This window comes from Eucalyptus grandis, chromosome 1 (genome assembly GCF_016545825.1).
Source record: "Eucalyptus grandis isolate ANBG69807.140 chromosome 1, ASM1654582v1, whole genome shotgun sequence".
Lineage (NCBI taxonomy): Eukaryota > Viridiplantae > Streptophyta > Magnoliopsida > Myrtales > Myrtaceae > Eucalyptus > Eucalyptus grandis.
In genome coordinates, this window is record NC_052612.1 from 12,734,389 (window position 1) to 12,748,865 (window position 14,477).

The window sequence follows — 14,477 nt, forward strand, 5'->3', positions numbered from 1 at the left end:
TGTTTCTTATTTCTTTTCCACATTTGTTTCTGGGAACAAAAAAACAAAAAAGGAACAAAAACGCACCTAAACGCGTTTTTGTTCCTTTTTTGTTCCCAGGAACAAAAAAAAAAAAAAGTGTTTAGAAACAGAAAAAATGAATAAAAACAAACGCGGCCTTTGTATCTCTATTACTTACCAAGGCCTCTCTTCATAGATGAGAGGTGAACCGTTTATGGAGTCGCTGATGCTAATACCTTGCCTTTTAACTCATATGGGTCAAGTCACTCTGCCAATGATATGACGGACAAGGAGGCGGCATCGCGAGTAATCCATCAACAAATTTTTCAGCCAATTGAAACTGAGCCATATCTCTTCAATCGTATGTGGGGTAAAAGATTTACTCACGAAGTATCTAATAGACTGCATTATTTTCATCAATGCAGATAATACTTTAACGACATGGAAAAACGGATTGAAGAAAGCGCTTTAGAAAGAGACATCCAAGATCGAAAAACATATGAAGGGATATTACAGTCTACCATGCAAACTATCGGAGGAAACAAAGACAAGTGCTGCTTTATATATAGGTCTTAAACTCAAATCAGATGCAGAGAAAAGAAAGAGTGAGAGTTGGTAAGAAAGGAAAAGAATAAACGTTGCTATGGCTTTTGCTCCTCGTTTTGCACTCCCTATCCTCGCTCTCCTTTTCGTGTTCACTTTTGTCCGAGGCGATCCAGACGTGAACATAATATACAAGACTTGCAACGGCAATGTTTATGGAAGTAGTGATCCATACGCAAACAGCGTAACTTATGTCCTCGAGGATATGACGACTGAGATGGCCAAACCAGCCCGGCTATGATTACTAAACCAATTCTCCTTATGGTCAAGCAACAGCTTATGGCCATGCTGATTGCAATAGAGCGCTTTCATCTACCGATTGCACTACTTGCTTGAGATTTGCGAAGAAATGCATACTCAACGAATGCCCTATGAGCATTGGGGTTCAGATGCAGCTTGAAGACTGTAGGATGAGATATGAAAATTACCAGTTTTCAGATTAAAGAAGAGGTCTCGCATACTTCCGTCTAGTATTTCCCTTTACCTGTTCTTGTTTTCTCCTTTTTTAACATAAAAAAGAGCAACGACTATCTCATACTTGGAGAGAGTGAATGCTTGTTTCTAAATAAAAAGCATATGACATTTGTTTTGCGTGGTTCAAGTATCGAAAGGGCGTGTGATGGCTCTTGTACCTGGCTCTGTTCAACTAAATGAAGTACATCATCATCTATTTTGTTCTCCGTTGATAATTGTTCCATGTACATCATATTGACAATTGCAACACTATAAACTTTTCTTCCCTCGTACATCTCTGCCCCGCGAGCAGCGAAAGTTTTGAAAAATCAAGAGAAGGTTCCCGTCCTGTTTATCATTATGGTAGGTGTCATTTGACATCCTGAAATTTTCATTTCTGTTTTTAATTTAATAAATTGGGCTTTTCATTGACGCGTCTATAATGCTATTCTTTGAGATGATCACTCCTGAGATAACTAGACTATCTGGGGAAGTCATTAAAAAATTTTAACGCATGAGACTTGAGAATTCAACCATGAATCAACTACTCGATCGTACTCATCTGCAGAGATCATTACATCACAATAAAGATTGATTAGAAATCAGAGATAGGTTGGTTTGACTGAGATGTGTGGTTAAACATGGGTGAATCCACCAAATTTAAAATTCTCGTCGATCGGCACTAGAATAATTTTTCTGTTGTTTTGGTACCCCGTGTTTGAAGCCTTGAGATTTTCACGACAACCGAGAGTCGCCAATATGTCGAGGAGGTTTATTGTGGCTTGAAGAAAATCGACCATGGGTCATTTGCACTAAAAATTTCTGAAAGTTACCCGGTAACGTAGGTCACGCTAAAATCGCGCCATATTGAAATTAACCGCGAATTTGAATCCGATTTCAGAAATTTAAAGTTTTGTCATGCCACAAGTCATTTTAGGAACGTTGAATCATCCTCCAAATATTTTTCTGCAAATCGAGGTTTTGGTGAAAAAAGTCGATATATGGTTGTTTTCGACCGGAAAACTCAAAGGACCATTTTTATCGCGAAATTGGGATACAAGTTGGTTCTAATGGTAAGGAAAAATACTAATTTGATCAAGAACTCGACGGTTGAATTTTTAGAAGCCGAATTGAGTGAATTCAAGTGAGAATTTAATCCAATTTAAGGGGAAAACCTTCAAAATTCGTAGCCACCCATGCCTCACACATTTGGACCATCTCAATAGCTTCCTAAGGAAGTCTTGTGACTGGAAAAATAGCTGAGGAAGCCAGCTAGCAAGTGGGACCAAGCCAAGGGGGACAAAGAGATAGAGAGGAGACCAAGGTGGCCCCCTCCAAACCAGCCAGTTCCCCCTCCTTCTCCTTCTTCCTCACCGTCAACCCCTCCTCCTTTCAAAGTTGGAAGACTTCAAAAATTGCAAAGGAGAGCAGCCATCAACCGTCCAACCAAGCCCCTTGCCCGTCCGAGTCGTTGTTGCCATCCAATGCCACTGCGAGCCCTGCCCGCGAGCCGTGCATTCCCCACGCGTCGTCTTGCCGATTTCGCGTCTCCAGCCGCTCGTTCCACTCCTGCTCGCAGCTGTCCGGAGTCACCAGGCCGCCGTACGTTGCCGCCGTACGTCACCGCCATGGTCGCCGGAGCTGCCGTCTACCCGCCTGCACGCCTGTCCAAGCTGCTGTAGTCCCCGTTGTCCATCCTAGTCGCTTTAAGACAATTGAGCAGCCTTGTTCGGCCCAAGACCAGAACTGAAATTTCTGGGTTTACTGGGCTCTATTTGGCCCGTTTTGGTGCCCTTCCGGACCTTGTAGAGCAGCCTCGCTTCAGAGTTTATGGCCCGTCTCCACATCCCCGTCGAAGTGAGCCCGTTGGATCGTTAATCAAGTGAGTTTACTCACTAATCCATGCTTAGGAAGTTAATTATGCTTAAATGTTGATTAGTTTAGATTAAGTATGGTTTAGGTGGTTAGTTAGAATGGATTAGTAATTTAATCGTTTGATTTTGCATGTTAGGTAGTTAGAATAGTGCAATTAGCGAGTAGATAAGCTGTAGTATTTATTTAAACAAGTTCGGAATTTTTCCGATTCCATTTTGGTATTTAATTAGACTTTTTGGGCCTAAGTGTGCATTTTTGCTATTTATTGGTATTTAATAATTAATTTTCGAAATTATTTAATTAATTATTATTTTCCAGAAATTAGACTGGAATAGCCGGTGACCGGAATTTTATGCTGATTACAGTGGTGTGATCTGTTTATTTAATTGAGTGTTGAATTGTGCAAATTTAGTATGATTTGTAATTTTGGGTATTTATCCCAAAATTTAATAATTTCGATATTTAGTTAGAAAATATCGGGGCGTCGGTTTTTAACGCCAAAAATGTTTTTAGGCACAATAATAAATAGTGAGATTTTCAAGTGGGAGAAAATTGTATTTTGGCTAAAGCCGATCGTGTACCTACACACAATTATTTTTATCGAGTATGATAAAAATTGTGAAATGGTTAGATGATTAGGATGATATATTATATCAGCATGTGGGCTTTGATATGTCAGCTTAAGGTGAGCAATAAATCGGTATACTATATCAACCTCCGAGCTTTGATATATTAGCTTTGGTGAGCAGTATACCTTAGTAGATTTTTGTGAGCATTTTGAGTATACTATATTAGCCTATGGGCCTTGATATATCAGCTTAGGCTGAGCAGTATACTCTGTTATTAGTTTTGGGTGAGCAGTTCTTGATATGATTGAACTGGATAGATAGTATTGAAATGGTTGACCAAGAGATGGTCTTGATGACATGGAATCGACTAAGTTGATTGATCGATGATTTGATTTGATTTGGTGCTTTGAGGTGTTGAAATGATTCGTTGAATTTATAAATTATACCGACTTGCAGGAAGGAATGGAGGCAAAGGTAAGTCCTCTGACTCATGTTTGTGCTTAGGCGACCCTTGGGGCGTATTTTCTTCCTAGTTGAGTCTTAGTGGGATAACAATTTAAGGTCCCTAGATGGCAGCTCCCCTCAAGCATTTTGGACCGCCAAAGAAGGTTACAGAGCAGAAGTGTTTCATCCCACTTCATGGAGACCTAAGGGGATGGGTATATGAGTTGGTGAAATCCGAGGTCTGGGTCGATGTGGGTCTACCCAAAAATGTGCCTTCTTGATACAGATCATGGTATCGCCAGGAGCGGAATGGACATAGAGAGGGGCCCATACTAGAGTCCGAGTTTCATTTTTATGTGCTAGAGATTGCTTTTGTAAAGGGTACGACAGATCTGCTAGGTGGTTCTGTGGTGGACCCGAACCTGTCAGATCTAGAGTCTTTGTTGTATTCTGAGGAGGACTCGACTGCCTGAGAAGCTGTAGCACAAAACCCCTCTGTTTTGTAGACATTGTAAATAGATCGGCTAGTATTGTATATGACATAGTCAATATGTATATATAAGTGGTGTGGTTTTCAAAAAGAAAAATTTGTGGCCCTACTTTTCTATCCCATCTTGTTGTTGTCCGGGGATCAATTATTCGTTTTCATATGTGCATTAAAATGAATGGGTCGGCGATGCGTCCTGGGGCGTCGCTATTTAATCGACCAATGAGGGATGGGCACGCGCTTGGAAGATTGGGGCGTGACATGTCAAGTGGAAAGTATGCAGTTGAGACCTCCTAGCGCATAGGCCAGTACTCTTGAACCTCATTTCTATATGACCAAATCAGAGTAACACTATAATAGCTCGGTAGAAAATAGGTAATAATATCAACAAAGCAACGAGTGATCTCATGTAATGCATGTGAATGCAACAGTTTACGTAAATTTGGGAGTACAAGTCAAGCTCAAAATTGAATAGTTCAAATGTTATGCAAGACAGGATATAAAGAAAAAAAAAAAACAGAAACAAGGATTCAACGAATAAGCAAAGGAATCAAGAATCTCCTTTGATTAAGTTGTCTAGAGTTATTGGAGTCAACGAAAGATAACTCCAGAGAAAGAGATGAGACATAAATGAGAGTACAAGATGAAAAAGGACGAGCAACATAAATGACATACAAATGAACATTGAGAGACAATTGAAACGTGATAAAACCCTCATAAATTCCGAAAGATGAAAAAAATCAAGATAACCGATGATTCGTGAAAGAGAGACAAATTTGTGTGTGTTCAAATTGTACAATTGTGTGCAACTGTTGTCCAAGTAGTAGAAACAACACGTTAGCCAAAGGAAAAGGACAAATTGCAAACTAAAGAAATATTTTGAATTACTTAAACAGGTCAAATTGCATTTGCCTTGTTTTCATTCTGTATACAAACAGCTAGAAGCTTTTAAGATTGTTTATGCATTGGTACCATGGAAGAAAGGTTGATATGCTAATTGTCGGAGAAAACCTATTAAGCACAACTGCTATAAATAATTAGGACTAGGGCCTCAAAGTACAATGTAGGGTTGAGAAAAAAATTAAGGTGTATCACGTTATGGATACTCCTTCAAGAGTTGCAATTATGCTAATGTTGTCAAAGGTGCCCCGCGCACTGGTATAGTTAATTGGGCTTGCAACATCGGCTCCTATTCGAGCGACGATCCTTATGCAAACAGCATGGCTTACATTCTCAAGGACATGGTGACTGTGACACCTAGTGACGCGGACTACGACTACTCTACCACATCTCCTTATACTGCGGCAGCCGCCTATGGTCATGCAACTTGTAGCCAAGCAGTTTCTTATAGCGATTGTGGCATATGCATGGGCTCCATTAAATCCCAAATACTGGCGATATGTCCGAACAGTCTTGGCCTTCAAGCGAAGCTTGAACATTGTAGAATTAGGTATGAAAACTACTCATTCAACGGTTTAGTAGTTTGGCGCCGAACATAGAGAACCTAGTTCTAATGGTAAAAACCCCGGGACATGTGTTGCTTAAGTTTGTTGAAGAATAAGTTCTTTAGTCACGTACCTTGATTTCTATTGTGCGTGGTTGTTTCTACCATACATGTTGTTATGTTTATTGTGGGAAATGATATCCTGTGTTTCTTATACTTTCTTTGTTATTTTAAAGTTTTCATATTGTTTTTTTTTTATTATATGATGAAAAGACCTAAGCAAGTAGCTAAAAGCTAACGACTATTATGAAAAATCAAATTTGCATTGTGCATCTAAGCTACACCCACATCATTGGGCTTGTTCCTATGATACTTAAGAGAGAGTCGTCAAAAGACGGCAGTTGGAGACACGCAAATAAGAGGACGTGCAAGACAGTGCAAAACCAGAAGCCTAAATCAATAGAAGGAAACGCTACCTAATGGTTAAAAGAAATGGCCAAGACCTTGCTAAAACCGCTTGTGAATTAACCATATATGTTGAACTCTAGGCACAACTCCTTGATGAAATTCAGAAAGAAACAACCATGACTTTGCCCCCAATTTTTGCATAAGGATCACTACCCGAAATAATTAAGGAGGTCGAGAACACATTTACAGCATACAAGATAGACGCCACGCGAGGATTCAGTCATTTCAATGCCAAGAAAATATCTCAAGGAAGCCAAATCAGCCAAGTAGAAACTATGTTAAATCAGTTACTGATCATACGATGTAAGTGTATTCAATATAAACCAAAATAAGTACAGAGGATGAGCTAATGCATGAAACACAAAATGGACTTATCCGCATAAGATTGAAGCAAACCAGCATCTACAAACGCAGTAGGAGATACTTAAGAAACCAACTTTCTTTGAAGATTTTATGAGTCATCATAAAAGTGGCCTTGCTTCAGTTGCTAAGCCCATGAGCCTGCTTTTTTAAATCAGGAAATGGACAAAAGAGACAGCCAAGGAGTTGATCCTCTTGCGATATACGCACGACTTCAAATTATTTTTTCTGACTTCGATTGATCATGTCTCCCACGGTATACAATCGTGAACTTAGCCCAAAGACTGGTCTCCAAAATGCTTGCGCGATACTATGATTGGGTCAGGAAACAAAGAGTAGAGGGCATGACGAGAGGCAGATGGTCCAGGCAAGTCCCCCTGTTGTAAGTGAGAAACTTAAAAAACAAACGGAAAAATGTGTTCCTGAGTGAGTAATTAGAACAGATAAAAATGCCAAGGAATGTACGTCCATTGAGAGCCAACCCTATTGATCGGCAAAGTAATTCAATTGCTGCAGTGGAAAACACAATGGAATTTACATCATCTGGGCCTGACTGCGATGAAGCTGATTGTTGTTCTCAAGACGTCTAGCATTGGGAATGTTTGTCAATGGTGCTCATGTTCACCCATCATCAGAAGCTTTTCAGAAAATCCCTCGCAGTGCAAAGGAGAAGATACTTCAAGCAGCTTTCATATGCTTGCAGCCATGTTCCTTAGTCAGCAAGCTGTCCCTCAAACTTCACTGTTATTTGCATGTAAGAAGCAGAGCATATAAACCAAATATGTAATCGACCTGTAGTGATAATCTGAGAACAACGCTCGACCCAAACATTCTCCACTACCAATTCAAATACCATCCACTTCAAGGTATGCATCTTCTCCGAAGTATCTATGGTAAATAGGACATTGAAAGGATCAGAAAACTAGGATCTCTCTCTGTCTCAAAGCACATACACAATAGGCTAATCGGGATTTATGACATAATATACTTTATGACATAGCAAAGTTATCGCTATTAACATCTTTTAGATACAATATCATCCTCAGACTGCTTGATCATTTGTATGACTTTAACCTGTTTGAAAAACATTAGGCACCAGAAGCACTAACAGATGAGTATACATACCAGTTAAATACACAGACTTCGTACCGAACCTAGATATAAGAGGATCAAAATCCACCTTCCACCCCTCCAAACATTTGCTGTCTTGGCAGGTTCGATATATTGAACTGTCTCCCAGATTAAAAACAACTTCATTAATGGGACATGAGACTCAGTGAGATGATGCTTGGAAGAAAACTTGGCAGTAATCTGATTTACTCTGCATCACATTTCAGATGAAAAAGTGGACAGATCTCAGAGACAATGGAGAGTTCTACTAGAAAAGGAAGAAGTTCCATCTGTCACGAGATATTTGACCCACAACTCCATCATCACTACATTTGCAGAAAAACCCCTTTCAACCATTTCACCGACAAGTTGTGCGGCTCTAGTATTTTTGTTATTTCTTAGTAGTCCTTGGATTATTGTGTTATAATTGACCCCATTTGGAAAGCATCCATTTCCTTCCATCTCCTTTAGGAGCTGATATGCTTCCTCTGTACATCCACCTTTGCACAACCCATGCATGAGAATGTTATATGTCCACATGTTAGGTCGCAAGCCTCAATCATGCAAACAATCAAACAGCCCCTTAGCATTGTTGAGCTTTCCAACATTACACATGCCATTTATTAGGATACTGTAAGTCACGATGTTTGGGACAAATTTGGATTCTTCCATCTTTCGAAGCAATATCAAGGCCTTGTCAATCTGCTGCATTTTGCATAAGCCATCGAGGAAGGCATTCAGGTATAATGATTTGGAGAGAGATCGCGAGACTGCATCTCGTTAATTAGCTGCGCCGCGGCTTCAAGGTTCCCAACCTGGCAAAATCCGTTTACGAGAGTGCTGTACGTGGTGACGTCAGGATTCAGGCCCCTTTCAAGCATTTCTTGGAAAAGCATCTTTGATTTGTCAACTCTTTTCGCTTTGCAGTACCCATTAATCAACGTGTTATAACAAACAACATTAGGTGAGCAGCCTCTTTCAACCATCAAATTAAGAACTGCCAGAGCATCATCCATCCTATTTTGCAAACAATAACCATTCATCAATGTATTATAAGTGACACTATTAGGCATTTTACCTAATTGAATCATCCGGTTGATTATGGCCTCTGCCTCTACAAGCATTCCCTCTTTACAATGTGCATCCAACAGAATATTGAAGGTCTGAACATTCGGCATGACTCTGCTTTGCACCATATGACTCAGCAGTCTTTGGGCCTCTTTCAATTGGCCGGAATTGCACACTCCTTGAATGACAGAGGTATAAGTAACGACATCCGGTTCAATTCCTGCCTCCATCATCTTCTCCATCAAGACCGTAGCATCTTTCCATTGGCCTAGCTTGCACAAGTAATGAACCAAGGCGCTATAAGTGAATATGTCGGGTTGGATGCCTCCGCTTGTCATCTCTTTCAACAATATGAGAGCATCTTCCATCTGGCCTACATTGCACAGACTGTGGATCAAGGAGTTATAAGTAACAACATTTGGTTTGATACCTTTGTTACTCATGCTTTCATGGAGTCTCAAGGCCTCTGTGATCAATCCCTCCTTGCAAAGACTATCAATTACTATGTTGTACGTGAAGGAATTGATCCTGCAGCTTCTCTCTTCCCAGTCCCTCAGCAATTCAATCGCCAATCCGGTGTTACCTGCCCTGCATAACCCCTTGGCAATTATCGCATACGTGGTCTCATCAGGTTCGGGGCCATTTCGTCCCATATCATCGAGGAACCTCAAGGCTTGATCAGTTTTGCCCTGAATAAAGAGACCATCAATCAGGGTGCTCGACGTCACCACAGTGATGGGAAACCCAAGCTTGAAGATTCTGCCCAGAATAGACAAACCCAAATCAACCCGCCTTAACCGGCAGAAGCAATTCATCCAAATAGTGAGCAACACAACATCATCCTCGAGCCCCAAAGAAGGCAGCCGCTCAATCAAGCGGATGGCAGTCGAGTAGTGCTTCATCCTCACTATAGCACCCAACAGTAGATTGAAACCCCTGGAGGAAGGCAAGGGGCTCGCCTTTATCAATTTACCGAAGCAACACAGGGCATCACCGACACTCGTAAACACACCACCACCACCATCAGCTCTGCGATTTGTCCTCACGTAACTCAAGACATGGTTGGGCTCGTCTAAATTAGGGTTAGGGGTCGAGGAAAACCTCCGACGACGGGGAGACGAGAAAGGGAGATGAGAAGGATAAGGGAGATGGAGGATGGAATGGGATGACGACTCGCTGAAGATGGCAGCTGGAGCACGAAGAAGGAGGAAGATGGAAGAAGCATGGCAGATATTCGTTGGCATCATCGGTTGATGATGAATCTGAAAACTGAAAAGCTTCAGCTTGCGGCACTCTCTCTCTCTCTCTCTCTCTCCCGTCTCTCTCTTTCCAGCTTTTATACTCAGGCTTGGCTCTGCCGTTTCTTGGTTGTAATATCGAACATGATTTCAAATGATTTCGCATTATCATTTACTGACAATACAAATATTTCTTTTATTGATTTTTTTTTAAAAAGTGATACAATTAATCATTTTCACCACAAAATGAGATTTTCATTTTTCATTAGTAGTGGCTCATGCGCACAGCTTTACTTCCCTTGCAAGTAGTCGAGATTTACCGAATGATAACTTGATGATGAGCATCTAATAATATATTTCAATCAGCTTAACTTGTATCTACGATTGCATATGTTTGTATGGATGAATAAATTATAGTATGTAACATGGAATTTAACTCATTCCATGTCCCAATCCAATAATTGAAGTTCGATTTGACAAATATTTCTAACTCAATCATTCCTAATTCCACTACAAGGCCTTGAGGATTTTGCGCAATCCTTCTTAGAAATATAATTGTCCAAGGACCTAAACAATAATGTCGAAGACGATTTATGAGCTAGAGAGAGAGAGAGAGAGAGAGCAGTGACGAGCTATGGCACCACACAATCACAAGAAAATAAATTAAAAGCAAGAAAGAGAAATTGAAACACAAAATTTATCTTAGATCACTCTTAAACTAGGTGTACATTCAACAAATAACTCTACTATAATTAGCACATTGCATCTCTATGTTACAACTTTCAATTACAAGAGAAAGAAATTATATATGTCTAGTAACTTTTCATGGGCTCAAATTATAGTAACCTCCAAACTCCTCTATGCCTTCCCGTTAATTAGGAGTATGAATCACATCCCCAATATATCATATAGTATGGAAATTGTGGTTAGAGAAGCAAAAGTGGCAAAAAATAGGGATGGATTTGAGTGGGGCACAAAGCGGGAGAGAAGCAATTGTGGATTTATCTTATATCATCATTTACCGACAATACAAATATTTTTTTATCAATTTTTTTTTTTTTATAAATGATACAAATGACCATTTTCACGAGCTAAATAGAGAGAAAGAACATGAGTAGTAACGAGTTATGGTGTAAGGATTTGACGCACAATTACAAAAGAAGAAGAAGAAGAAGAAGAACAAAAGCGAAAAAAAAAAATTGAAACACAAGATTTATCTTAATCGCCGGTCAAGGGGTCGTGCGCGCCGGCAACTGTTACTTGGGGGTCACTTGAGGTCACATGACTCAGGCGAAGCCATTCAGCAGCCAGATCAGATTGCAGGCCGCCGATGGCTAAACTTTAAAAAAAAATGGAAAAACTTTTTTCTAACAAAAATTTATTAAAAGTCCTTTATAAATGTAATTTTTATCGAACAACATTTAAACCAAAGTTGTTTTTCAATGCATTTTAAAATTATAATTCACCAAACACTATTTACATTTTGGAAAACCCCTTTGACCCAAAAGTGTTTACATTTTCCCAAGAACATTTTCTCAAAACTGAACCAAAGGAGACCTATATATACCCAATAGCTATTCATAGGCTTGAACCCTTATTATTAATAAAATACAAGCTCAAACCATAAAAACTCCCGAATTGAGATTATGAATCACGTCCCAATATGTAGTATATCACGGAGATTGTTGTTGGAGAGGCAAAACCGGCAAAAAATAGGGATGGATTTGAGTGGGGCAAAGAGCAGGAGAGAAGCAGTGGTGGACGGCAACAAAAACTCCAGTGGTGGACGGCAATGGTTGGGCTAGTCATTGGTGGCTGCGATTGGCGAGAGAGGCAAACAAGAATTAGAGGGCGAGAGAGGTATCAAACGTGAGTGAATCGAGGGCAATGAGCTTACCCAAAATGAAAAACAAAATGAGTTCACTTTCATTAAGAAACTCTAATTGGTAGTGCCTTAAACATTTATCTCAAAGCTTTAGTCTTTTGAAAAAATATCCCAAATTAATACCTCATGATATATTTATCATAACTAATTTCACCTCACTAAACATCCCAAATTGATAGCCCTCACCCAAATATATGCTCAGTTAAATGCATACACATCAACATACATGAATTTTCCACATATCAATCATTTTTCACCTCTCATTCGTCTTATAGTCATCCGCCATTTGTGTTGATAAGTATGCATTAAAGTAGATTTTGGTTTGGAATACCAATTTGGTTTTTTTTTTAAAGTTTGTGAGATGAAATTAATTTGCTATAAATGTGTCATGTGTTTACTAATTTGAGATTTTTAGTTGTATTAACCAAAATAAAAATAAATAAAAAAGCCAAAATATCTTGTTAGACGCTTTTTCTTATACGACCCTTAGAATGGGCTTTTCTCAAATTCTCTAGGAAGTGAGCTATACCCTATGCTCATCACCGATGCTAAAATAGCCGTTCAACGAGCACGCGACGGTCACATGGCCATCTCCACCATCGGTTAGGGTTCAATTCGTCCCAAAACTTCCATTTCCCTCAAAATTACTCACGTGAAGTCCCATAAATTGCACAAAATAAGCCCCCCAAATCCCGGTAATGTATCATTTAAAAGCTTGTTTCGAATAATTTCTGATGGTATAAATTTTGTTCCACACACAGTGCACCCAAAATCAACCAAACTTTTTCGATTTATTGAACAGCATATTGGCTAAAATTGATACGAAAATTGAATGAAAAAGAAGATCACATTAGGAAGGCAACATATCTACACTCATTAGGTCTCTTGATATTTCACTAAAAGATACTATGCTGCCCAAATTATCAAATACAATGAATAGAAAAAAATCAATGCTTTAATATAGATGCGGCATATTGTTCTTTGAAAAGGAAAAAAAAAAAATGGTCTTCTTCCTCTCTTGCTATTTTCCCAAGTTGAATAATAACATTTCGTATGCACATACAAGATAATTATCTTTTATCCAACCAATTTCCTTTTTTGAAGCCATGATAGCTTGTTTTGAGGAGAGTGGTGCTTATACATAGGGGTGAGCAATTCCAGATTATTTACAAGTTCCACCTAAAACATATAACCTATTTGCTAAAATAGGTTAATTATTTTTTGGAAGCTAAAACCTATCCCGCATACCTTAAAACCTAGAATCTACCTTGTAATATGTTCCAAGTTCGGTTCCAAGTTCTACCCAAGTTCCACTCATATTATTAATTGAATGATTACAATGAATCATCATTTTTAATGACTTATTGTTATAATCTGATTACAACTTATATTTAGATACATAAATAATATAAAATATTAACAAAGTAAAAGAATCTCAGTCATAAAATGAAAACTCAGACTAGTGGTTCAATAAACACTATGGAATATTGTAGAATCATGCGAAGACATTAACAAACAAAAATACAAAAAATTGTTCTAGCTTCCACCTACCTAGAAACTAGAACCTACCATCGAAATAAATTCCTTAATTTTTGAAACTTGAAACCTATCATATATACCTTAAAACTTAGAACTAGACAAGTTCTTACTGATCTGATTATTTGGTTCCAGTATCTACCTTGGAGCTATGCTCACCCCTACTTATACACACGACATATTCTCTTAGAAAGAACTTTAAAGAACATGGGTCGGGTTTATTGAGTCCATCCATTTTGGGTAGACTTGACCTAATATCCAATAGGCCCAAATTTGAAAACACTATTGCATAGAGCAAAAGGTACCACAACGGTGATTAGTAGCGATGGTACTTGTGAGCTGTTTCCATTAGCAAGATACAACACTAAAGAAGGGAACATAGGACCACTCGATGGATTTCCTACAACGCAACGTCCCATAATAGGATCATGGCATAATTAGGACATTAGAGGCTAGTTCCACATTCTCTAGCACATGCGCAAGGGATTGCAGATTCCATGATGCACTTCCAATCATTTATATGAACAACGAAGAGGAAAGGCCTAACTAACATTCTCAAGTCATATTTCTTTCTAAATATCTGTCATAAGAGCTAGAAACGTGGTATCGGCCACTGAGGTGCAAATTACCACCAATTCACAAGACCACATAAAACAAGATGTTGTTTAGGTACCCACAAGAGGGCTTAGCTTAAAAACCTGTCTCTAAAACGCTTGCATGCTATTATGATTGTGTAAGCAAACAAAGAGTTGAGGTCGTAACGAGAGGCAGACTGTCCAGGCATATTCGCCTACCGTAAGTGAGAAAAAAAAAAAAAAGTGTTCTAGAGTCAATTTGGCCTTGTTTAGTAACGCTCCAAACAATGTATAATTTTATTTTATTTTTATTCTCCGAAATAGGGAAAAAAAGAAATTCATTTGGTAATTTTTTTGTTTTT

At 39.0% G+C, this 14,477-nt stretch overlaps 1 protein-coding gene across 2 annotated transcripts; it reads right to left on the bottom strand.

The window, feature by feature from the left end:
* Positions 1-6,916: 6,916 nt before the first annotated feature.
* On the bottom strand, positions 6,917-10,150 carry LOC104454154 (putative pentatricopeptide repeat-containing protein At1g12700, mitochondrial). 2 transcript variants are annotated; one of them, XM_039299897.1, is made up of 2 exons: positions 7,829-10,150; positions 6,917-7,444 (listed from the first exon to the last, which is right to left on the bottom strand). In XM_039299897.1, the coding sequence occupies exon 1, from the start codon at positions 10,126-10,128 to the stop codon at positions 8,551-8,553; it is 1,578 nt and encodes a 525-aa protein (XP_039155831.1). In that variant the 5' UTR covers positions 10,129-10,150; the 3' UTR covers positions 6,917-7,444; positions 7,829-8,550. The 2 variants fall into 2 exon arrangements, with proteins under 2 accessions (XP_039155831.1, XP_039155860.1); XM_039299926.1 differs by having other exon boundaries at positions 6,917-7,080; positions 7,242-10,150.
* Positions 10,151-14,477: the final 4,327 nt, after the last annotated feature.

Coding starts and splice junctions, on each gene's coding strand:
- LOC104454154 (XM_039299897.1), bottom strand. CDS start 10,128: ATGATGCCAACGAATATCTGCCATGCTTCTTCCATCTTCCTCCTTCTT.